Source organism: Amblyomma maculatum, chromosome 1 (genome assembly GCF_055883805.1).
Source record: "Amblyomma maculatum isolate TAMU_Amacu chromosome 1, ASM5588380v1, whole genome shotgun sequence".
In the NCBI taxonomy this organism is placed as follows: Eukaryota; Metazoa; Arthropoda; class Arachnida; order Ixodida; family Ixodidae; genus Amblyomma; species Amblyomma maculatum.
Genome location: NC_139344.1, coordinates 372,937,302 through 372,956,839, shown reverse-complemented (window position 1 = coordinate 372,956,839; position 19,538 = coordinate 372,937,302). Strand labels below are relative to the sequence as shown.

Genomic DNA, 19,538 nt, shown 5'->3' with positions numbered 1-19,538 from the left:
CCACCGTCATCGGCACGGGCAAGCTGCAAGCATTTTCGCCGCCAGAGGCGCCACATCGCTTACAGCTTCAACGAAATTTTTCGCTTCCACACCTCTAGTTATCGGCTGAGTCGGTATTGGTTGGCATCAAGGTTGTTTCTTTCAACGGAATACTTATTCCTCTAATCTAGGCCAAGCCGCCAAGCATGCACCTGAGAGCTGATGGCTACGTCTGGCTATTCGTGAATGCCTTTATCGTTTGTGTTGCTTGGAATGGGGACGTTTAACAGTAGCGCACTGTCGCGATCAGCTGCGCGTCCGGTGCCCAGTTTAGAAACCTCGGTCTAGTCCATTAGTCGCAGCAGACAGTCGCTGCTTCCGCTTTTGCTGGATGCCGCAGCTGGCGTACGGCTTTGGGGCTACGTCATGAGATGAGGGGCGATTGAGTAGGAGTTCCTCATCATCGGCAGCTAGGCAAACTCCCGTCGCGGACGAGTGGCGGCGGTTCCCAGCCATCAAGGAAGGCCCGATCATGGCATCTGCCGGTGTTCTTCCGACATACTTCAAGTACATCAGCGGGGCGCCCGGCGGATCAGCTCGTAAGACGCTGCGAGTGCGGGAGAAATACATTGTCGTGTTGGTGCTGGCCACCTTCCTGATGGTTTGCATCGGGGCCGTGTTTTACTTGCCTGAACTCCGAGCGTCCAACGCATATCGCCACATAAAAAACGCTGGGCCAGATCTTCTCCTACCGCCGCCGCAAGCGATCGACGACAACGTGCCCCGTCACAACGGCATCGCCGCCGACGAAGAAGACCCGCACAAGGCCGAGGACCGAAACAAGCTTCAGGAGAAGATTATCCAGGATCTCGGCCAAGGCCTTCCCATGCAGGTGGCCAAACCTGACGAAGCCAGACCCGCGTCGTCGTCCAAGAGACCCTCTACAATCGCCCGACCCCAACACCAGCAGAGTCTTGGTGAACTCGCTGCAGACGCGAAGCCCCAGGTTTCGCATGCACCCGATGCCCAGAGAGATGCGGAGAACCTCAAAAGAAGGGAAAAAATTCGAGAGGTGAGTGTGGCCTGGTGCTCTGGTCGAATCAGTGATGGGCTCGTCCACCACCAGCCAGCATTCAGTGAACAGAGCGCTTCGCGCCATGCGAGCTGCTGGCGCGTTGCATCGCCGACCCATGCATCTTGTCCTAATCTGGTAAAGCGGTTATCAGGAATTTCAACATCGCTCCGGCGTGCAGCAGCCTTTCTGGGAAAGAAACTAGCAGAACAGCCGATATAATTCTAGGAATTACGTCACTCCCATCTTATTATTTGCGCCTCTGCATTCACAGCCTCACATTGGGGTGCTGTTTCTTGATAGTTCAGATGCCCAGCTACGATTAAGCAGGCGCGTACATGAATGTAAGATAGAGATAGGGAATGTAATGGGACTCCTCCAGCAAGCAGTTGTTTAGCAGCTTTTATTTTGTGCCTTTTTCTTCTATGCATGTTTCATTTTGTTTATATGTTTGATTTGGGGCTAACTATGATGAATGGATACAAGTTGTCATTCTTTGAAGCTTTTAGAATAAAAAGTCTGCGCAGATAAGGCAGACACTGCTGACCATGACCACCTTCTTTGTACAACTGTATCGGAATGTAATCGCAAAATAATTTGAAGAGGCAGCTTGTCTACTTGCAGGTCATCCTTTCAGGGCTTTCAGGTCATCCTTGTATCTCCTCATAAAATATTTCGCTTCAACTTCAGCTCAGCATTTTCAGAAGTTGAATTACTATTTGTGCACACATGCTTACATTTATGTTACTCGAATGGGTTTTCTTGATGTTGCTTTGGTCTACTTCACTCCGAGTGTTATCTGTTAGTTGCAGGACCTGCCTACTTTAGTGCTGTAAAGGTTAGACTTTATGCTAAGCTTAGGGATATGTACAGTACTTCATTAAAGCAAGTACGGTACATATACAATAGCATATGCAGCACAGGATACCGGAAATGTCACGAGCAGCCACCAGCCTAGCACGATAGAACATGGGGCATTTCAGGAAAATGTGAAGTGGAACGTCTAGAGCATAATGAAGGCATAACTTTTAAGCTCTTGTGGATCTTCCAGCAACAGCAGGTGTGGGAAATCATTGCAGTGACTTTTGTTATGCCATCGTTTATAGTAGAAAGCCAGCCACAAAGCGATCCTATGGTTTGGTAGGGAAGACAGTCATGCTGACTTGCATGGAAGCATTGAAACGAAGAAAGAAGACAGCATGTTGTAGAGTTGCTGGCACCATATTAGGTGGTAATGCTTTAATGTCAACTTTTTATGCAACTCTACTCTGTCTTGTTGCTGGGGGAATTTGCATGACCTTTTCAAACAAGGCTATAGTGAGACTGTCTACCCAGTCTTTATTGCAAATGTGAAGGTCTATTTGGAAATACATTATACTGTTTCTGATCATCCTTGTGTAAGGCAGTTTTCGCACATTTGTTTAGTCTTTTCTGTTCTAAATCTTGCACTGGGGAGGAATCATAGCTTGTTCAGGTGGACATGAGAGTGGAAATTTTGCTCTTGTCTGTTTAGCTAGCCTTGAGAAGGAGCATTATTAGTTTAGCACAGTTAATTTATCCACTTCATTCTGTCAAGTATCGCCCAGCAGCCACAGGTTTGACTTGCTTTACTAGATGCGGGGCCACCCGATTGTTGTGTGTGCGACATGCTCGACACGTGTTCATTTTCATGTTGTTGTTAGAAAGGTAAACTGCAGCTGTGGCAGGAAGAGCCCAGCGAGACAGCTGCTGTGTACATAGCCACGTTGCCTTGTGTGAAACTCTGAAAACACCATCTGTTTGTTGCAAATCACCGTACACAAATTTGCACAGCTTGGTTGGATTATCAGAAGCTGTTGGCTGCAGGTGATCGTAATCTTGCGAAATGGTTCCAGCAATTATCTTGCCTTCGTGGCACCCCTTTAAAGAACCCTTTCAGAGAACTGGTGACCTTTGCAGCTGAAGCGAAGACCAGATATATAAGTTTGCTTCTGAAGTTTACCAGATGAAGCATAAAAACTAAACTGACAGAAGTAAGGTTGTCGGATCTTCTTTTCAACATAAGACTTTTGGCTTTCTTGCACTCTTGCTATCCAAGAAGGGATCACATCAGACCTTTTTTTTTTTTTTTTTTTTTTTAATAATGATAGCTGTGACAATTGGGATTATTATTTCTTGCAGAGATATAATTTAGTCATTCTGTTCTTTAATTCATTATGTATTGTACTGCTTACATGACATTACCTGTCTTGGCATTGGGGCTGTTAACTGCATAGTCTATGACTAGAATGGATTATAATTTAAATGTTGTCAACTTTTTCAAGGCCAATTGTGAGCCGTGATGATTTTCTTGCCTCAGCCCTTTTCAAAATTGTGTTTTTTTTCCTCATGAAGTTCTGCGTAGCAACAACGCCAGCACCTGCTATTGATGATGCCATCCTGCCTAATGTACCCTTTGATGTGCTCTATTCATTTCTGTGCAATACTTTGAGACATGCATAATGCCTTGAGGCGAAAATTATCTTTGAGTTCGAGCACTGGCAAAGCAGCATTCAAGGCGTTAGTAGGAGCATGTCATGGGCTGTAGTTTGTTGCATAATGCAAGGAATCTTTGGAGTTGTGGTGCATCATATTTTTGTTATTTGTGCGTGCGTGCGCATGTGTGTGTGTGTGTGTGTGTGTGAAATTGTTTAGAGCAACAAAAAAAAAAAACCATGCTGTTAATGGCCGTACATACCATTGCTGCATTTTCAAGGATGCTACTTCCTCCTCTTTCAGTACCAAATACGGTTCAGCTTTTAAGCTAATTTGAGAAAGGTAATGTCTAAAGTATTGTAAAGGAAAGTTAGGTAGTACTTCTTTTAACCACAACAACTGCAGTTGTCTGGAAGTTACTAGTTTTCATTATCTGCAACATATTGAGAATTTTAATGCGTTAGCTCTGTGATCTACTCAATAACATGTTGCTAACTGGCCTTTGACTGTGACGTGAGGAAGAAACAAACTGAAGTCACCATTTGTTGTTAGTTTACATTCATCGCATTGCTAGGTCAGATGCCTTGGAATTTTTTCATTTTCAGTTAAAAAGCTGCGAAATGCATTGGCTGCTAATTCTTGCATACGGTTTGACAAGCAATGCCTCTTATCAAATTGTTCAATTTTTTTTGTGTGCGAACTGTTTGCCTCGTTTTCAGATTAATTAAAACACACGTATGACCTGTGTTTTGATTGGAAATGTAATGAGGGCCTCTGCAGCGTCTGTAGTGTCGGCCTTTTCTTTTGACCCTTGTTTTCTGGCATGCTAGCCAGTTATGGCACTGTCCTCCACGTACCTAAGGTCCCCCATTCCTTGAGGCTGCATGGCAATCCTTCCAATTGAGCTTGATGCTCTTCATTGAGTTTAATTGGCTTGCTTCACCACAGAAGGGAGGGAGAAAGCATGGCAAATGTTAAGAGCTGGGACTTGTTCACGGTTAATTACTGTACAAGGTTGTAAAGAACATTGAAACGGAAACACGTATCTAAGAATTTGCACTGCATGCAATGTAATCGTTATGCTCATACCCTTCATGCATTCTCCACGCAGTTTCTATCGTGAGGAAAATTATCGAGAAGTTTGGCACTGTACATTCTTCAAGATAAAAGTGATTGAACCAAGAATTACTCATATTTAAGTAGTACCCTGATTTGATTTCCAAATGAGACGGATTTTTAAAGTCTATGTCTAGAACTGCAGATGCCATTGCAGCTAGAGCATAGAGCGATGATGCTTGCTGGCATGAGTAGATATAAAAGTGATTGCTGATGTGAATGGGGTAATCGTATTTTTGTTTATATTTTTCTCAGACTGGTTTGGTTATTTTGTCTGTACAACCCACTTTCAGTGCTTTTCTCTTTTAGACAAAGCTTTTACAAATAGTACTTGCAATGAAACCTGTGCATTGCTACTAACATTCTATGTTTATAATGCTTTCCATCGTGTGGTTGCCTTGATTTTGTGTACAGCGGTGTGTCGTGGTATGCAAATATATATGTACACAACCTAAATGTCACTATGATTGAATTACTAAGCAGTCCTGCTATGTGTTTTAAGGGCTAAATGTGGTGCTCTTCAGTTTTCATTAAGCCATCTTTATAAGTAAGATTCATTTGAAGTTTGTAGAGGAACTTAGCATCCATCTTTCCATAGAGCCGCAAAAGTTTCACCGGAGATATGTGGTTGCTTCGAAAGGGCAGTCTGAGAACCAACAGCTGCAACCATTATAGTACAAACGAGACACAGAGACCCAAAACTTTGAGGGCTTTTATGCCAGCACAGAAGTGATACTGGGTATAGCATGTCTTAATTTCTTTTAGGTGACATTAGCATGAATGTTTCACCTACATTTGATATTCAGAAAGAGGGGCATTTCTTTTCTCCTTTTCCAGATGATGAAACATGCATGGGACAATTATGAGCGCTACGCCTGGGGGGAGAATGAGCTGAGGCCCGTGTCCAAGAAAGGCCATTCAGCGGGCATCTTTGGCAAGACAGCCATGGGCGCCACAATTGTGGATGGCATGGACACCCTCTACCTTATGGGCATGGCCGAGGAATTTCAGCGAGCACGCAACTGGGTGGCCGAGAACCTCAGCCTCAATGACGTGGTCTGTGTCGTTACCACCTCTATTGCTAAATTTGCTGCCAAGTTTTTTTTTCAAGTTAGCTTGTACTGTCTGTCAACTAGGATGTGAATGTTAAACTAGTGTAAGTGAAAAGGGAAGATCATTGAATTAGGGGTATATGAACATCCTAGTCTTCTGAATGCTGAATCAAATGACCCATTGTTTACTCTCGCTTTTAAATTTAATAGCACTATTCAGCAGCTGTCTTTGGATATCTTTATTTAGAGTAGAGCAACTTAAAATTTAGCGTGGCTTTTTTCTGGGGAAAAAAAATGGATGAAGCTCAGTCTGAAAAGATTACATGTATAAAGAAACCTTCATTGTGCAGGAAAAAAACATGCACAATGCATTTTTTTTTCTTTCTTTTTTTCAACGTTTCACATAATTGCTGCCATACTTAATGTTTCCTGTTGCTAACAGTTGTTAAGCCTGTATTTCTTAGGTAAGGTGAAAAGCTGTCAGGGGGTGAGATGTATGCAGTGGGCTAGGTGCCCATAATTATAGTTCCACTGGTTTGTGAACTGGTTAACAACAGTGCTTTGCCCACTTTGTCATATAATGTGTACCTGATTCCTGCGTGCGCTAAATCGCTGTGGTAAAGGGAAACTCTTGAAATTTCTGTTTGTGCCCAGCTTATCAAACTTGACTTGGGTCTCACATTAGAACATCAATCAACTTGAGAGCTAAGAATGCACTGCATCAACTTTGTCGCTCGCTGCTTTTCAGAAATACTCTCTCTAGAGTAGATATATTCAGTTGTGATAACTGCATTGTGTTTTCTGTGTGTGTGCGTTGAATTGAAAATAATAATTTTCATATCCTCACTTGTTGTTGTTGCTTTAGGATGAGCAGTCGATGACATTGAAATTTCCTCCAGCTGTTAAAAGTGCCATGTCTGGCCTGCAAGTTTTTTTTTTTTCTTTTTCTTTTTTTTGCTATCATTAGTCAGCAAGCAGACATGCCTTTATCCTGGTATGCTCTTGGCATTTCTGGAATGCAGCCGCAGCTTTTATTTTCGAACACAAGCCTGCTTAAGATTACACAACATTAAGCTCTTTTTTTGTTGATTTTGCCTAAGAAACTTTTTTTTTTTCTTTTCTTTTTCAAGAAGCAGCAGCCTTACATTATGCAGTCAAAATGTTTAGTTTTTCTTCCTTTATTCTTAAACAAACATTCCATCATGTCTATCGGATTCCTTTGCTGATATCTGTCTAGCTGTGTTATTTTTGCATATTGCAAAGTCACATTCAAGCGATAGACAGATGACATGGCTTTTATTGCTGATTTGGCAACATGGCTGCTGCTTTTATCACTCGTGATTGGCATCTGTGTGTGATGCAGCTGCGGCATTCGTGCATGCTTCTTCATATGTTAAGATGTATCTCGTGCTCTTGTCTCTGACATCAATGAGCAGCGCTAGGATTTTTCCGAGACAACAGCGTTGTGCTGAAAATTGTTCTCTGCTCTGACCTTTGCGATCTGTCGCGTGAAATTTCACATCCAGGTGACATTTTTTTCGTCCCAAGCGAAGTTTTAATGTCAGCAACCTTGTGTTTATGTTTTCATGAGCTACCGCACATTAGTATGTGCTCAGTGATTGTTGAGAAAAAGAAGTTTCGCTTACGTTTTTGGTCATTTCAGACAAGTAAGTATTGAAGGTAGTAGTTTACTATCACCAGTTTAGTAGTTTCATGCGGCATAAGTCCCTCTGAAAAAAAAACACAACATCATTTGTCAATCTGTCATGATACGGTAAAAACTGCGTTTCAGTTTCCATTTCCTATTTTTTGCTGTTTTAGTTTTTCTAGATAATGCAAATATCTATTTGAATTGTACCTAAATCCTTGAATAATTGCCCTCTAACAGCGCCCTGTCATCTCTGTTTGCAGAGTTCCGACATCTCAGTCTTCGAAACCAACATCCGGTTTGTCGGTGGCCTGTTATCATGTTACGCTCTGACTGGCGACTCTGTAAGTACTGCATTATTCTACCGATTTCAGCTCAGGATATTTTAACCGCATTCAGATCGACAAAACAAAAAACTGCAGTTACAGAGCACAATTAGGACATTTGTTTAGGTTTTCATACCTGATGCCTTCAAAAAATCGAGAGGCAGTTCTGGAATTTACAGCTACTCTTGTATGTAAATCTACGTACATCTTGAAACATGCTTGTGGACTTTGATAAGTGCTGTGGAATATGAATTCCCGGCTTCTGTATTGTGTGATCGCAAGGAAAAGCTGCCATTAGGCTTGTAACTTGTTGCACAGTTTCTATTCTTCCTAGCCTTTGTATGCACATTTGTGCAGTGTGTATTAAGTTGTCCATACTCTGCACTTTGCTGAGCTCCAACACGTGTGCTCTGCTGTGCCCCATAAGACTGCTCCTTTTCTGTGCCCTCCGCAGATGTTCAAGGACAAGGCGGAGGAAATTGCTCGCCTCTTACTCCCAGCTTTCAACACTCCGAAGGGTATTCCTCATGCCCTCATCAACATCAAAACGTGTGTTCTGTTTTTGCTGCACTTTGCTTACTGCTTTGCTGTGAAGCATGCTAGAAAGGGAAGTGACGAGACAAACTTCTCTAAAGTGTGGCTTAGGGCTTCCTTTATCTGAGGCCCTCTTTGATGTCCAGGGGGCTTGACAGCTGACTCCGAAGACGCGAGTTTGATCTTGGCAACGGTGGTGGGTTTTTGATAGAGGAGAAAAGTAAGGCACCCATGTGCAGTACAATATCAGTGAGCTTGAATCCCAGGTGGTCGAAATTTCCGGAGCCCGCCACAGTGGCGTCCGTCATAGCCCTCAGTAAATTTAATATGTTAAACCATCTGAACCTTACAAAGCCATCTTTTCTCTTGAGTATTTATGCGGTTGGGAATGAAGAGAAAGGGAACGACTAAGTTGTGCAACAACTGCTTGTATTGTGTATGCTCGCATTATGAATGCGCTCGCTATTTTGTTTGTTATTTACTGTTATTTTTATTATGCAACAAAATAAATGAACCCTGAAATTTTCCTACATTTTCCCAGAAATCGGAAGGGGGCATACATAATTCGTTATGCAAGTAAACACTGTTCGAACTCAAAAATAATTTACAAAACGGTTATTTGCGCCAAGGTTGAGTGTTTAGCCTTGTAGTACCGCACACTCAAAAGGTTTGCTGTACCAGCCGAGAACTGGCAAATAAATGCACTGGAAATGTATCCGCCATTTCAAGAATGTCTTTTGTAAGCCATGCAAAAATATATAGGGTAAATAAAATGTTATAGGCCTTTCAGATTGCAAAACTTGGAGATTCTTGTAGAAGCTCACAATCTGTAGTGTTTACACTAAAGAAAAAGTGATTTTTGAAGTAATCAGTATTTAAATTTTCTCTCCTGGCTTCTCACCGGTCTGTTTTCAATAAGAATTTCATCTATTATTCTGGCCCTTGACATGGGCTTGTTCCCTCCACTGTGTGTGCTCCATTTCTGGCCGATAGCAATGTTTTTGAACAAGCATTTTCTAGGTGTGTGAAGCCCTACATCTGGTGTAAAGGTTCTCAGATTAGGTTCCATGGAACCCTTGAAGAGCTCCTTGGCTTTCCCAAGCAGCAGTATCCATGTATGCCTCATCCCCCAATTTTTTCTTTACCCTCTTTCCTTCGGCATTGACCACACTGCAGTTACTACAGCAAGCTGTTTGACCCTATTTCAGTTACTCTGTTTTGTTGAGGAGCTGTTCAACTGCACATTCTTTTTTGCCTACCTATCAGAAAAGAAGAGACGGGCGTTAAAAAATACGAGGTCCTCGGCGCCTTTTGGAAGCCACTAGGATTCCTTGAGGCTTTGAAAAGGTTGAGGACTGCTGATATAGTGATGTGTGGTAAGGAAAGGCAAGCATAGCAAGGGACAGCAGAAAGTTAGGGGGGCGGATGAGATTGGGAGGTTCGTGCAGATCAGATTGATGCAGCTGGCACAGTACAGGGTTGGTTGGAGGGATATTGGGGAGGCCTTTGTCCTGTAATGAGGGCGATAAGGGTAACGATGATGGTGATGATGACAACAATGATGATGATGTTTCCTGCACACTGTTGTTCAGGGGAGTGAGCAAAAACTATGCGTGGGCCTCGAGCGGTGGCTCCATCCTGGCTGAACTGGGTACCATGCATTTGGAGTTTTCCTACCTGAGCGACATCACGGGCAACCCCGTCTTCAGGGAGAAGGTGGATCGAGTGCGCCAAGTGCTTGCTGACCTGGACAAGCCCAAGGGCCTCTACCCAAACTACATAAATCCCAAGACGGGGCGCTGGGGACAGCGTGAGTCACTCCATCTTCGTTTTTAACTGGTCGGAAGGAAGGTTCTGTACATTCCAATGTGTGAATTAAATGGTGTCAGAGCGAATGCCATAACAGAATTCAAAACTTGGCCAGCCCCATTCTCCGAAGTATAGCTGAAGAGTGGGTTCAGTGTTGGGGTTTTTGACCGGTAGCTTGTTATTCACAAACCTGTCATGTCAAAAACAGCAAATCCACAGGGAGAATGCAAGTATGGGAAGTTTTAGTAATAAGGACATGAGGTATTCGCGTACATCTTTAGAAATTGATTCTTATATTCACTTTTAACAAGTTTGCTGGAGTAAAAACTGTTTAAAATAGGCTGCTTTCTGTGTCCAGGCGTTTGTAATGAACACTTCTTTGGGAAGAGCTGTAAAGAGTAAAATGGGTCAAATATACATTGGCAAGTTATTCTTAAACTGTGAATGAAAAACAAAAGGCCGTATTCCTTATCCATCACATAATGCATGACATGTAATGCTTGAGAATGTTAATATTGCCGTGTTCTTTATTATTTTTGTTTGCCTTTGTCGCAGCTGCATTCCTTCTTGGAGTGCTTATATTTATGGTAGGGTTGTATGAATTCTACACATTGCCTGATTGCCTGCAATGTGGTACACACATAAATTATCCTCCCAAGTTTTGTTTTGTGTGGCAGCACTAATTTGGCCACAATCTTATCTTGGGTTGAAAGCTTGGTTCCAGCTTACTTAAGTTTTGGGCAACTGTGAAAGATCTTAGAGAATTTGACGTTAAACAACATATATTGTCTGTGGAAGGAACCGAGTGCCAGGTCATTATCCTGTGCAGACCACATGTCCATGGGAGCCCTTGGTGACAGCTTTTATGAGTACCTGCTGAAGGCATGGATTCAATCTGATGGCGAAGACGTGCAGGCTAAGCGTCTCCTCTTGGATGCTGTCAAGGTTGGTAACAGCCATTTAATTACCACACTAACGCACCGGTGTACATGTTCTGTGGTGACAGCAATGCAGTCAATTTGTCTTACATTGTGCATACCAGGAATAGGTGGTGCAACCGTTGTCTAAAGTTGAGAGCCCAAGGGTTTTGTGGCTTCCTAGCCACACCGTGTTGTTCGTGATGAACCCCTATCGTTGTAAACCTCCTGAAAGCAAGATCTTTGGTCCTGCCTTCTCCAGCGGATAGGGAAGTAAGTTAGACACACCCTGCAAAAGCTGCCAGAAGGCTTCAATTAGTTAACCAACTATTGGTCAGTTTTTTCTTTTATGGATGAAGGAATTTAAAAAACTATTTTTTTCATGTTCATCAGAGCAGATTATATGTCCTGCGTAGTATACCATGGGTGTGTTATCATTTGGAGGAAGAGTGCAGAATTCATACTATGCACATTTGACATGGCAGGCCAGAGGCTCTATAGGCTATCACTGTTGGTGCCATGTGGTGCAGCATCCGGTGCAGTGCACCACGGCAGCAATAGTAGAGGGAAAAAGTTACACAGATAAGAGTTGAGGAACTTTCTCTTAGCCGACATTATGACGTTCCATTTTGTGGCAACTAGAATACCCTATACGTATTCTGCCATGCAGCATTGAACCAATAGCTGGACACAGGCCCTCTGTGTACGGTTCCAAGCCCAGGCCAGGCTTGGGCTTTTGGGCTAGTTCGAGCTTGTGCAGTGCTAGTTTGCATTTGCATCGTGTTCTAAATAATGCTTATATTCTCTCTCTCTTAGTCTATGAATTTATCAGTAAAGCCACTGTGAAATTGTAAAAGGTTTACTTAGGTTTTAAAGTTGCAATGCGTATAAAATAATTCTTTTGGTTGACTCGCTCATTTAGTGGCTACATGGAACCAAAGTGGTATCGGCAGCAGTTTTGTGCATCCACTGTTGTTCTTTAATTTTGTCTTATTTACTTCTTTGGCTCACCATTTACCGCAGTATAGCTCACTAGCTGAATTAGCACTGCCCTGGTGCTTTCTTGTCTCATGTCCAGGCCATCGAGTCACGCATGCTGCTGCAGTCTCGAAGTGGCTTCCTGTACCTGGCTGAAATTAAGTATGACCGGATCGAAGCGAAGATGGACCACCTGGCCTGCTTTGCTGGTATGCATCCCTTCTCCACATTCATAATGTGGAGAAAGCTAGGATGGGGACGCATGCGGTGCATGACGGTTCTCTGGTGGCTTAAATATATTGCACGAGTTCAGTGCAATATATATTGCATGAATATATACCGCATTCTTAGAAGAACTTCGAAGCTATTCAGCCAATTTTTCCTCTACTCTCTATCAGTCCTGTACAGCCTGTGGTTGCAGCCTCCAGTGGTGGAGGCTTTGCGCTTCGGCGATGATACCTCTCCATTTTGTTTTCTTTTGTTCCACTGGTTACTCGTCATATCCCTTGTCCCTGCCGGTTACTTTTCCTGCTTTGCTTTTCTCTGGCCCACATTTCTTTTTCTTTCTCTTATAGCGTTCTGCGTTCTTCAACCCATTTATCTTCCCCCTCGCTTTTTTTTTATTTCGCTCGTCATCTTTTCTCGACTCCTATTTCTTCCAACAGTTCCCCGCACATTCCTTCCTCCTGGCTACCTGCGGGCACATCTCAAGCTTCTAGGCACAATGGATGTAGCATGTTTTTTTTTCTTTGATAATGATTAATAATTTGAGGCTCTTTGCTGTCTTTTCCCACTTGTCATTTGTACCATTTTTTTAGTGCGTAGCACTACTAGCCGCAATCACGGATTTCGCCGATGTCTGTCCGAAGCCGTTCACTCTCTCTCTTCGTGATCTTGAAGTGGAGAAAGAGAAGGTGGCTACACGCGCGTCTCGCGGCTCAGCATTGAGGAGGTGAGCGGCCGCAGAGCTGTAGTAGAAGCCGCTCTATCTCTCTCTCTGTCTATCCATCTCTCCGTGAACTTGAAGGGGAGGAAGGGAAAGTGGCGACGCCCGGATCAAGCGACTTAACACTGAGGAGCCAGAGCTAAGTGGAGTGACAGCATGATGCACCCAGATATGGGGCTGTGGGTCGCTGGCGGCCAAAGGATAATCATCGACAAGTGAAGTGGTGGAAAAGCGTCGAGTCTTGTGTCTTGTTGCGTGCGGCAAGCTCGAAGACTGTGCAGCCTAGTTTGGTGGGGTGGCGTTTGGCTCAACTTGTCTGGACTTTGGACAGTTGGCGCTAAACCGACTGAATTATGGGAAGAGTGGCCGGTTGCTACAAGAAAAAGTGTGTGCATGTGTTTACAAGCCGGCCTTCCTTTTGGAGAAATGTCTCGGTCGCGCACATATTCCCTGTGACGGCCTGTTGCCTCTTCGTTTGCGGTCCAGACGCCGCCTGTGCAACTTCCTGCGGTGAAGGCACCGTCTTATCGTGAGCAAATTTGCATCAACGAATGTGGTTGGTTAATTAGGAAGCAGCAAAATTTCTCGTTGCAGTTCGGCTGCATCTTATTCGGTACTTCGTTGGGGAACCGAGAAATTTCAGAAACCATCACATACCGTTCAATATAAAAGTATAGCGGGGATAAGCGGTGCTATGCACCTACTTCGTATTTAATGAACTTTCCAAATCGGCCATATTTTTTTTTGTGTGTAATTTATTTTTTTTCTTAAATTTTCATTTGGCCGTGTGTCTGCCCCTTGTCTTTTATTTTCATTTTGTTTTTGACTGTGATAACCTGTGATTTGGTGCGAGTTTTCTCACATTTTTTGTTTTGAGAGTTTTACATTAAAGCATTAATAAGGTGGCAGTGTTAGCCGTCCTGCCACCCTTTTCATAATAATGCCCACTGTGATATGTCACATGGAGTCAGAGCCACATTGTCGAGAGAACCCATTGCGTAGCCTGCATCACTGTCATGACGAGTGCCCTTCTGGATGGCGCTGTCCTTTGCCCAGCAGGAAAAGAAAACTATAATAGTATATTCTATCATGATCACATTTGGGTAGCCGACCACATAAAGCATTTCACCAGCAGGTATGAGCTTTCAGACAGGAAAATGGCAGCTTTTGAAGTTGCTTCAGGATGGCATGAACTTTTGGAAGTTCATTTCCTTCAGTATTATTCATTAAGCAAGGAGCTGATATCATAAGATAGTTTCTTGTGTTACATCTCTGGTGTTTGTAAACTATGTTGCCTCACTGATTTCATGGACATGGGTCGCACATTGTTCATCATCTGAGTGCCTCAGACTTTTTTGTATGTTCCTTACAGGTGGTTTCTATGGCCTCATGTCTTGGGTGCTTGCGGATGACCCATCTGTTTCAAAGGAACACTTTATGGACATAGCGAAGAACCTCACCAACACTTGTCACGAGTCCTATGACAGGACACGTAAGTGTTCTGCTGTCCAACTTTCGAAGGAAACTTGGTCCAGTCTTTCCTTCCATTGGAAAGGCTGGCACTGGACAGTACTACATGCTTATACAAAGCTTTGTTTTTTTGGTTACTGATGTAAGAGCATTAAGGACCCTGTTCTACACAAAAGCCAGCGCTGTCATTGCAAGCACTCGCAGATTATGACTAGTGCGTTTATGCTGTATGTTGCTAATAATTTTATCTGCTTGTTTCTTTGCTGTGTATAGTGCCCTACCTGCTTGGACCTAACCACGGTCCTCAGTATGTCTGTAAATAAGTAAATAAAAATAAAGAAATAGGAAGCGAGCAGAGCAGGGCAGAGAAATAACTCAAGTTACTGATATTCTAGTGGAAATTAAGAAGAAATGGGCATGGGCAGGACATGTAATGTGAGGAGAGGATAACTGATGGTCGCTGAGGGCAACAGATTGAATTCCAAGGGAAGAAAAGCGTAGCAGGGGGCGGCAGAAAGTTAGGTGGGCGGTTGAGGTTAAGAAGTTCCCGTCGGTCAAGTGGATGCATCTAGCACAGGGCCTGGTTATTTGGAGGAATATGGGAGAGGCCTTCGCCCTGCAGTGGGTATGGTCAGGTTGCTGCTTCTGATGATGATGATGTCATTGCCAACATTGTAAGGGAAAATCCATGAGCATGCCTCTGGCAGGCGGTTGTTGGCAGGTGACATTGTCGGGCACTGTTTGGCCAGCAGGTTGGCAGTGTGATGTCACAGGACCACATGATCAAGTTGAGAGCTCTAGGCAACTCAGTTTTCTCTCATTTTGAGATAGGAGAGTGAAATGAGAATCGAACCTGCGTTTATTTCATTCCGAGTCTGACATATTTCCCTAGAAATTAATACTAGGTGAGTTGGTGGGAGTGCAGCATTTTGCACATTGGAAAACGAAGACCGAAAAGAAACATTTTTTTCCCTGGTCTTCGTTTTCCACGCTGTGCAATAATGCTTAACAGTTCCCTAGCTTCACCAGCACGTTTGTACGACTCGTTTAAAGCGGGGCTTTATAGCAGCTATGTCCTGTAGTCTTTCCCACATTGTGGTAGCTAATGAGTATGTGTGAGATAATAGAGGCATAAATCAAGGCAATTAGTGATTAAACGAGTAGCAAATTGCACAAGTGCATGTATGTGAAAGGGAAACTCCAACGCAAGCCATCAGCACCGTCGCGTTGTAATCTTAAAGGCAGAGCCTAACTGTCCGCCAGGTTTTTTTTTTTTTTTTTTTTTTTTTTTTTTTTTTGTGAATGCTGTAGGAACTCCAGAGTGCTGCTTTTTGCAATGCTTTTTAGAAGTGCTGTTAAAAACAAAGGTTAGCAAACAATTTCCTTCTTTTCTAGGTGAGATTGAGAGCCAGGAGGTCTCCCTTTTTGTGCAGCTTTCCAACTGTTGGTTATAGCACTTTTGCAATAACCAAGTTTTTTTTTTTTTCTTTTTTCTTCACTCCCTTCTTGACACAAGGTTCTTTATTGAGGACTTTGTGTTAATGTTTCGTGTGCGTCAGTTTTTCGAACACCATTACCGTCACGTGATGTGGACGAAAGGTTGTGTCTCCTCTCTCGAACAGCAACCAAGCTCGGTCCAGAGTCCTTCCGATTCACGGAACAACTGGAGGCTCGAGCCACCAAGCAAAACGAGAAGTACTACATCCTGCGGCCCGAAGTGATCGAGTCATACTTCTACCTGTGGAGGCTGACCAAGGACCAAAAGTACCGTGACTGGGGATGGGAAGCAGCACAGGTGAGTGCCTGGCTGCCGTGCACGTGCACCTGTGTTGCTCAGATTTCTCTTTCTTTTTGATGTGCGCAATGGGCTACTTGCATTTGCTATACATAGGCAGTGGTGTGTTGTCATGGTGTGCAGTGAAGGAATACTCTTTACGAGCATCGAGATACCCTTGTTTCTTTGAAGAACGGGTCATTTTAAACTGCACAATGAGAAAGAAATTGTATGGGGAAAAAGAATCAAGTTCTCGTGTATCAGCCAACCTCAAAGAGGTCGTTCTGCTATTATTTAGGAGGGGAGCCTGTAATTTGTCTCCCCTCTATTTTGTTTATACTACTGATGAACTGGCTGTGTTTTTGGTGGCTCATGTGAGCGGCGAATATATGGGTCACTCTTGTGGGGGGTGCTGTTAGTGAGGGGGGTTCCATTTGAACCAATTGATTTGGAGTTTTTTATCAAAAAAATTGAGCTTAGTTCATATTTTTCACTTGGAGGCTGGTGTGACCATTTTTAGTGCTGTTAGTATTTTTCATGTCTCCGTGTCTTCATGCTCATCAGCAAAGCTTTCACTTGCGACCTCATGCTGAACATGTCATGACTCAGTTTTAAGTGCATTAATTTGTTGCATCGAGAGCCTGCGTGGTGAAAATGAGAATTTTTTCGCTCATTGTCAGGCCCTGGAAAAGCACTGTCGCGTCGAAGGCGGCTACACCGGCCTGAAAAACGTCTACCAGACGGATGGGCCCAAGGACGATGTCCAGCAAAGCTTCTTCCTCGCGGAGACACTCAAGTACCTTTACCTTCTCTTCTCCGATGACTCGGTGCTGCCGCTCGACCAATGGGTTCTCAACACGGAAGCTCATCCGCTGCCCGTCAAGAACAGAAACCCTTCTTACAGGCCCAGCATCAGGTGATCGGGTGTGTCAACTCCTCATCGCTCCGATGTCGTTCCTTCTTCTCGCTCCAGTGCGGCACCTACGAAGAGGGCACGCAGGTCTATCATCCGGAGCACGGCATTGTTTTGAGTGGGACGAGCATCTAGTGACTGAGCCGTAGACCAAAATGCAAATAGGCGAGAAGTGTCGGTTTTTCTGCAAGGCTTCAGGAACTGCACGAGAACTTAGTGAGGGTGAGTAGGCCAAGCAAAAAGAAAAGGAAGGGGACACTGCCCGAGCAGGCCTCCGATGTGGGTGCAGCCGATCACCGCGTTGAGTGAGTCTCCGCTAGCGCACCTCACCGAAGTGCGGCTAGGAGGTCATCGTCTTCTACTTTGGGAGAGTTGCAATGAACACTTTTTGTTACTTTGGGGACCTTCATTTCTTGTTCCATTTCTTTTTTTTTATAGTGACCTGCGTGACACATGGACAACCTGTGTGTGCTCTTTCGCAGTGCTTCTCCGGCTCAGTGCCGTAGTGCTGTGACATTCCCAGTGATATCTCTACAGGTTCCCCTGTTCTTGCTTTTTTTTCCATTTGTGACCGAGAAGTTCAGAGCTGTTTATTTAATATAATACGAGAGACAATAGGATTGTGTGGACAGGGTGAAAGGTGTGAGAGTTTTTTTTATGTTTTTACTTTTAGCCTCTCTGGTTAGTAGCAGGCAATTTTGAGACTTTTTTTTTGTTGTTATTTTTACATATGCTGCAATAAGGAGAGATGTTTGAGCATTAGTTACTGCAGCCGCACGGCTTTTGAGCTCAGAGGTCAGTGCTCTGGCTTTTGCCTTGAAATGGAGAAAGTCATGGGCACTGTTTATATACTTACAACCTACTGGCACAAGCTGCTGATGCTGCATCACATGAACCGAGCGAAACAAACGTCGCATGGTCTCAGGAACATGGTGGCCGCAACTAAATCCCATCTACCTTTTTCTACTACAGGTTCAGGGTTTGCTCGTTCTCTTCATCTGATGTCACATTTATTCAGTTCACACCTTTGTCATCAAGCTCTCGAAGCGAAGTCAAAGGTAGCTGCTAACAGCCTTCTTTTTGTGAGTTTGAGTAGTTGAATCTTATTTTTTTGCCGTTTCCATCAGTATTCTTTTCTTGCTTACCAGACTTGATGTTCTATTTATCTCGCATCTCAAATAATGATGGCTTGGAAATGCAACATGTGGTACTCAGTGAGGTAATGAATAGCCATGCGTGTTGTGCAGATTTCACCAAACTTGTGCCACCTCTTTGCCCCGGTACGGCAGAGGAATGACTGTATTGCAGTAACCTTGTAACTGTAGGCAGGTTTTGGACATATGATCAACGAAAAATTAGTGCCATTTGCAGTTGCGCTCCATTTAGAGCACAACTTGCAAGAGAGAGCAGGGTGCGTTCTTGTAGCACATTGACCACCATAGTAGCCGCACCGTTGCACCATCTCAGCATGCAGTAGCAAGTATTAGCGATCCTCTTACTCTTTCCCCGACACCTCATAACAGTTGTGTGCCTGTTCAGAGCAGTGTGTGATGTGCTGTCGAAGTCTTTGTGCTGAAATTGGAGATACGAATGACTCATTTTTTACATTTTTTTTTACCGAAAGGGTTCATACTCTGATGACAAGTGTTACTCACCAGAGAACTACAGGGCCGCAGATTTATCTTTTATTGAGCTGGACTGTGTCTAGGCCTCTTTGTACAAAGCTCTTCCGCTATGCTGTGTTTACCTGTGCACTGATGGTGTTAACAGTGAATTTATGCTGCCACAGTGTGTTTTGTTGTGTACTTCACTGAACACAGGCACTCGGGAGTGTTGGTGTTTTTAATGAAGGGACTGCACAAGCAATTCAATGCTGTCAAGGGCATCACTGTGCTGTCCTCCTCCTTCTGGACTGTTGGTAGCATATTTCAAGCCTGACAGTGCCCTTTTAGAAGTGTGCATTGTTGATGTTTCCAGTGCTTATTGGACAGTGCAACCTTTAGGTAGGTGACTACTAGAAAAAGTCTGGTGATTTGCTCACTCTCTTCATTCACGACACATCACATGTAAACTAAGAATGTGCACATACTAGTAGTTTTTTGAAGATGGAGATAGGTGTCGATACCGAAGAATATTAGAGAACTTGTCAATGCTTTTTTAGACATAAATAGCTTGAATGGGACGTGTACCCAGGCAGTAATATTGAAAACTTTATTGAAATGTTCAGTAAAAAACGAAACAGGTTTCTCCAAATGCAAATATGTTGCACCACACACTCAAAATAGATGAAAGGAGGCACCTAGTATAGTATAGTAAAAAAAAAAAAGTTTATAATTACTTGTAGGTAGATCTGAAGGGCATAGTATGTTTTATTATCACATTTGTGATGTAGCATCTGTTTGCTGTGTGCTAGAGTTTTTCCTTTGATGAGCTTGGTTACCTGTTTATTAAAATTTTCTTTTTCTTCAAATTTGTGGAAGACTAGTGTGCTGCATGGTGCATAATTAGTGTATATGCTGTTGTCTCTCGCTGAATTAATAGCATTGAGCA

General features: G+C 43.5%; 1 protein-coding gene across 1 annotated transcript; it reads left to right on the top strand.

Annotated features, from left to right (window-relative positions):
• Positions 1-128: 128 nt before the first annotated feature.
• alpha-Man-Ia (alpha-Mannosidase class I a) lies at positions 129-19,458 on the top strand. The gene is made up of 10 exons (XM_084591986.1): positions 129-1,051; positions 5,459-5,677; positions 7,585-7,665; positions 8,102-8,196; positions 9,774-9,991; positions 10,820-10,935; positions 11,986-12,094; positions 14,204-14,323; positions 15,924-16,096; positions 16,756-19,458. Exons 1-10 carry the CDS (start codon positions 512-514, stop codon positions 16,993-16,995), a joined length of 1,911 nt encoding a protein of 636 aa, XP_084448112.1. The 5' UTR covers positions 129-511; the 3' UTR covers positions 16,996-19,458.
• The last annotated feature ends 80 nt before the right edge of the window (positions 19,459-19,538 follow it).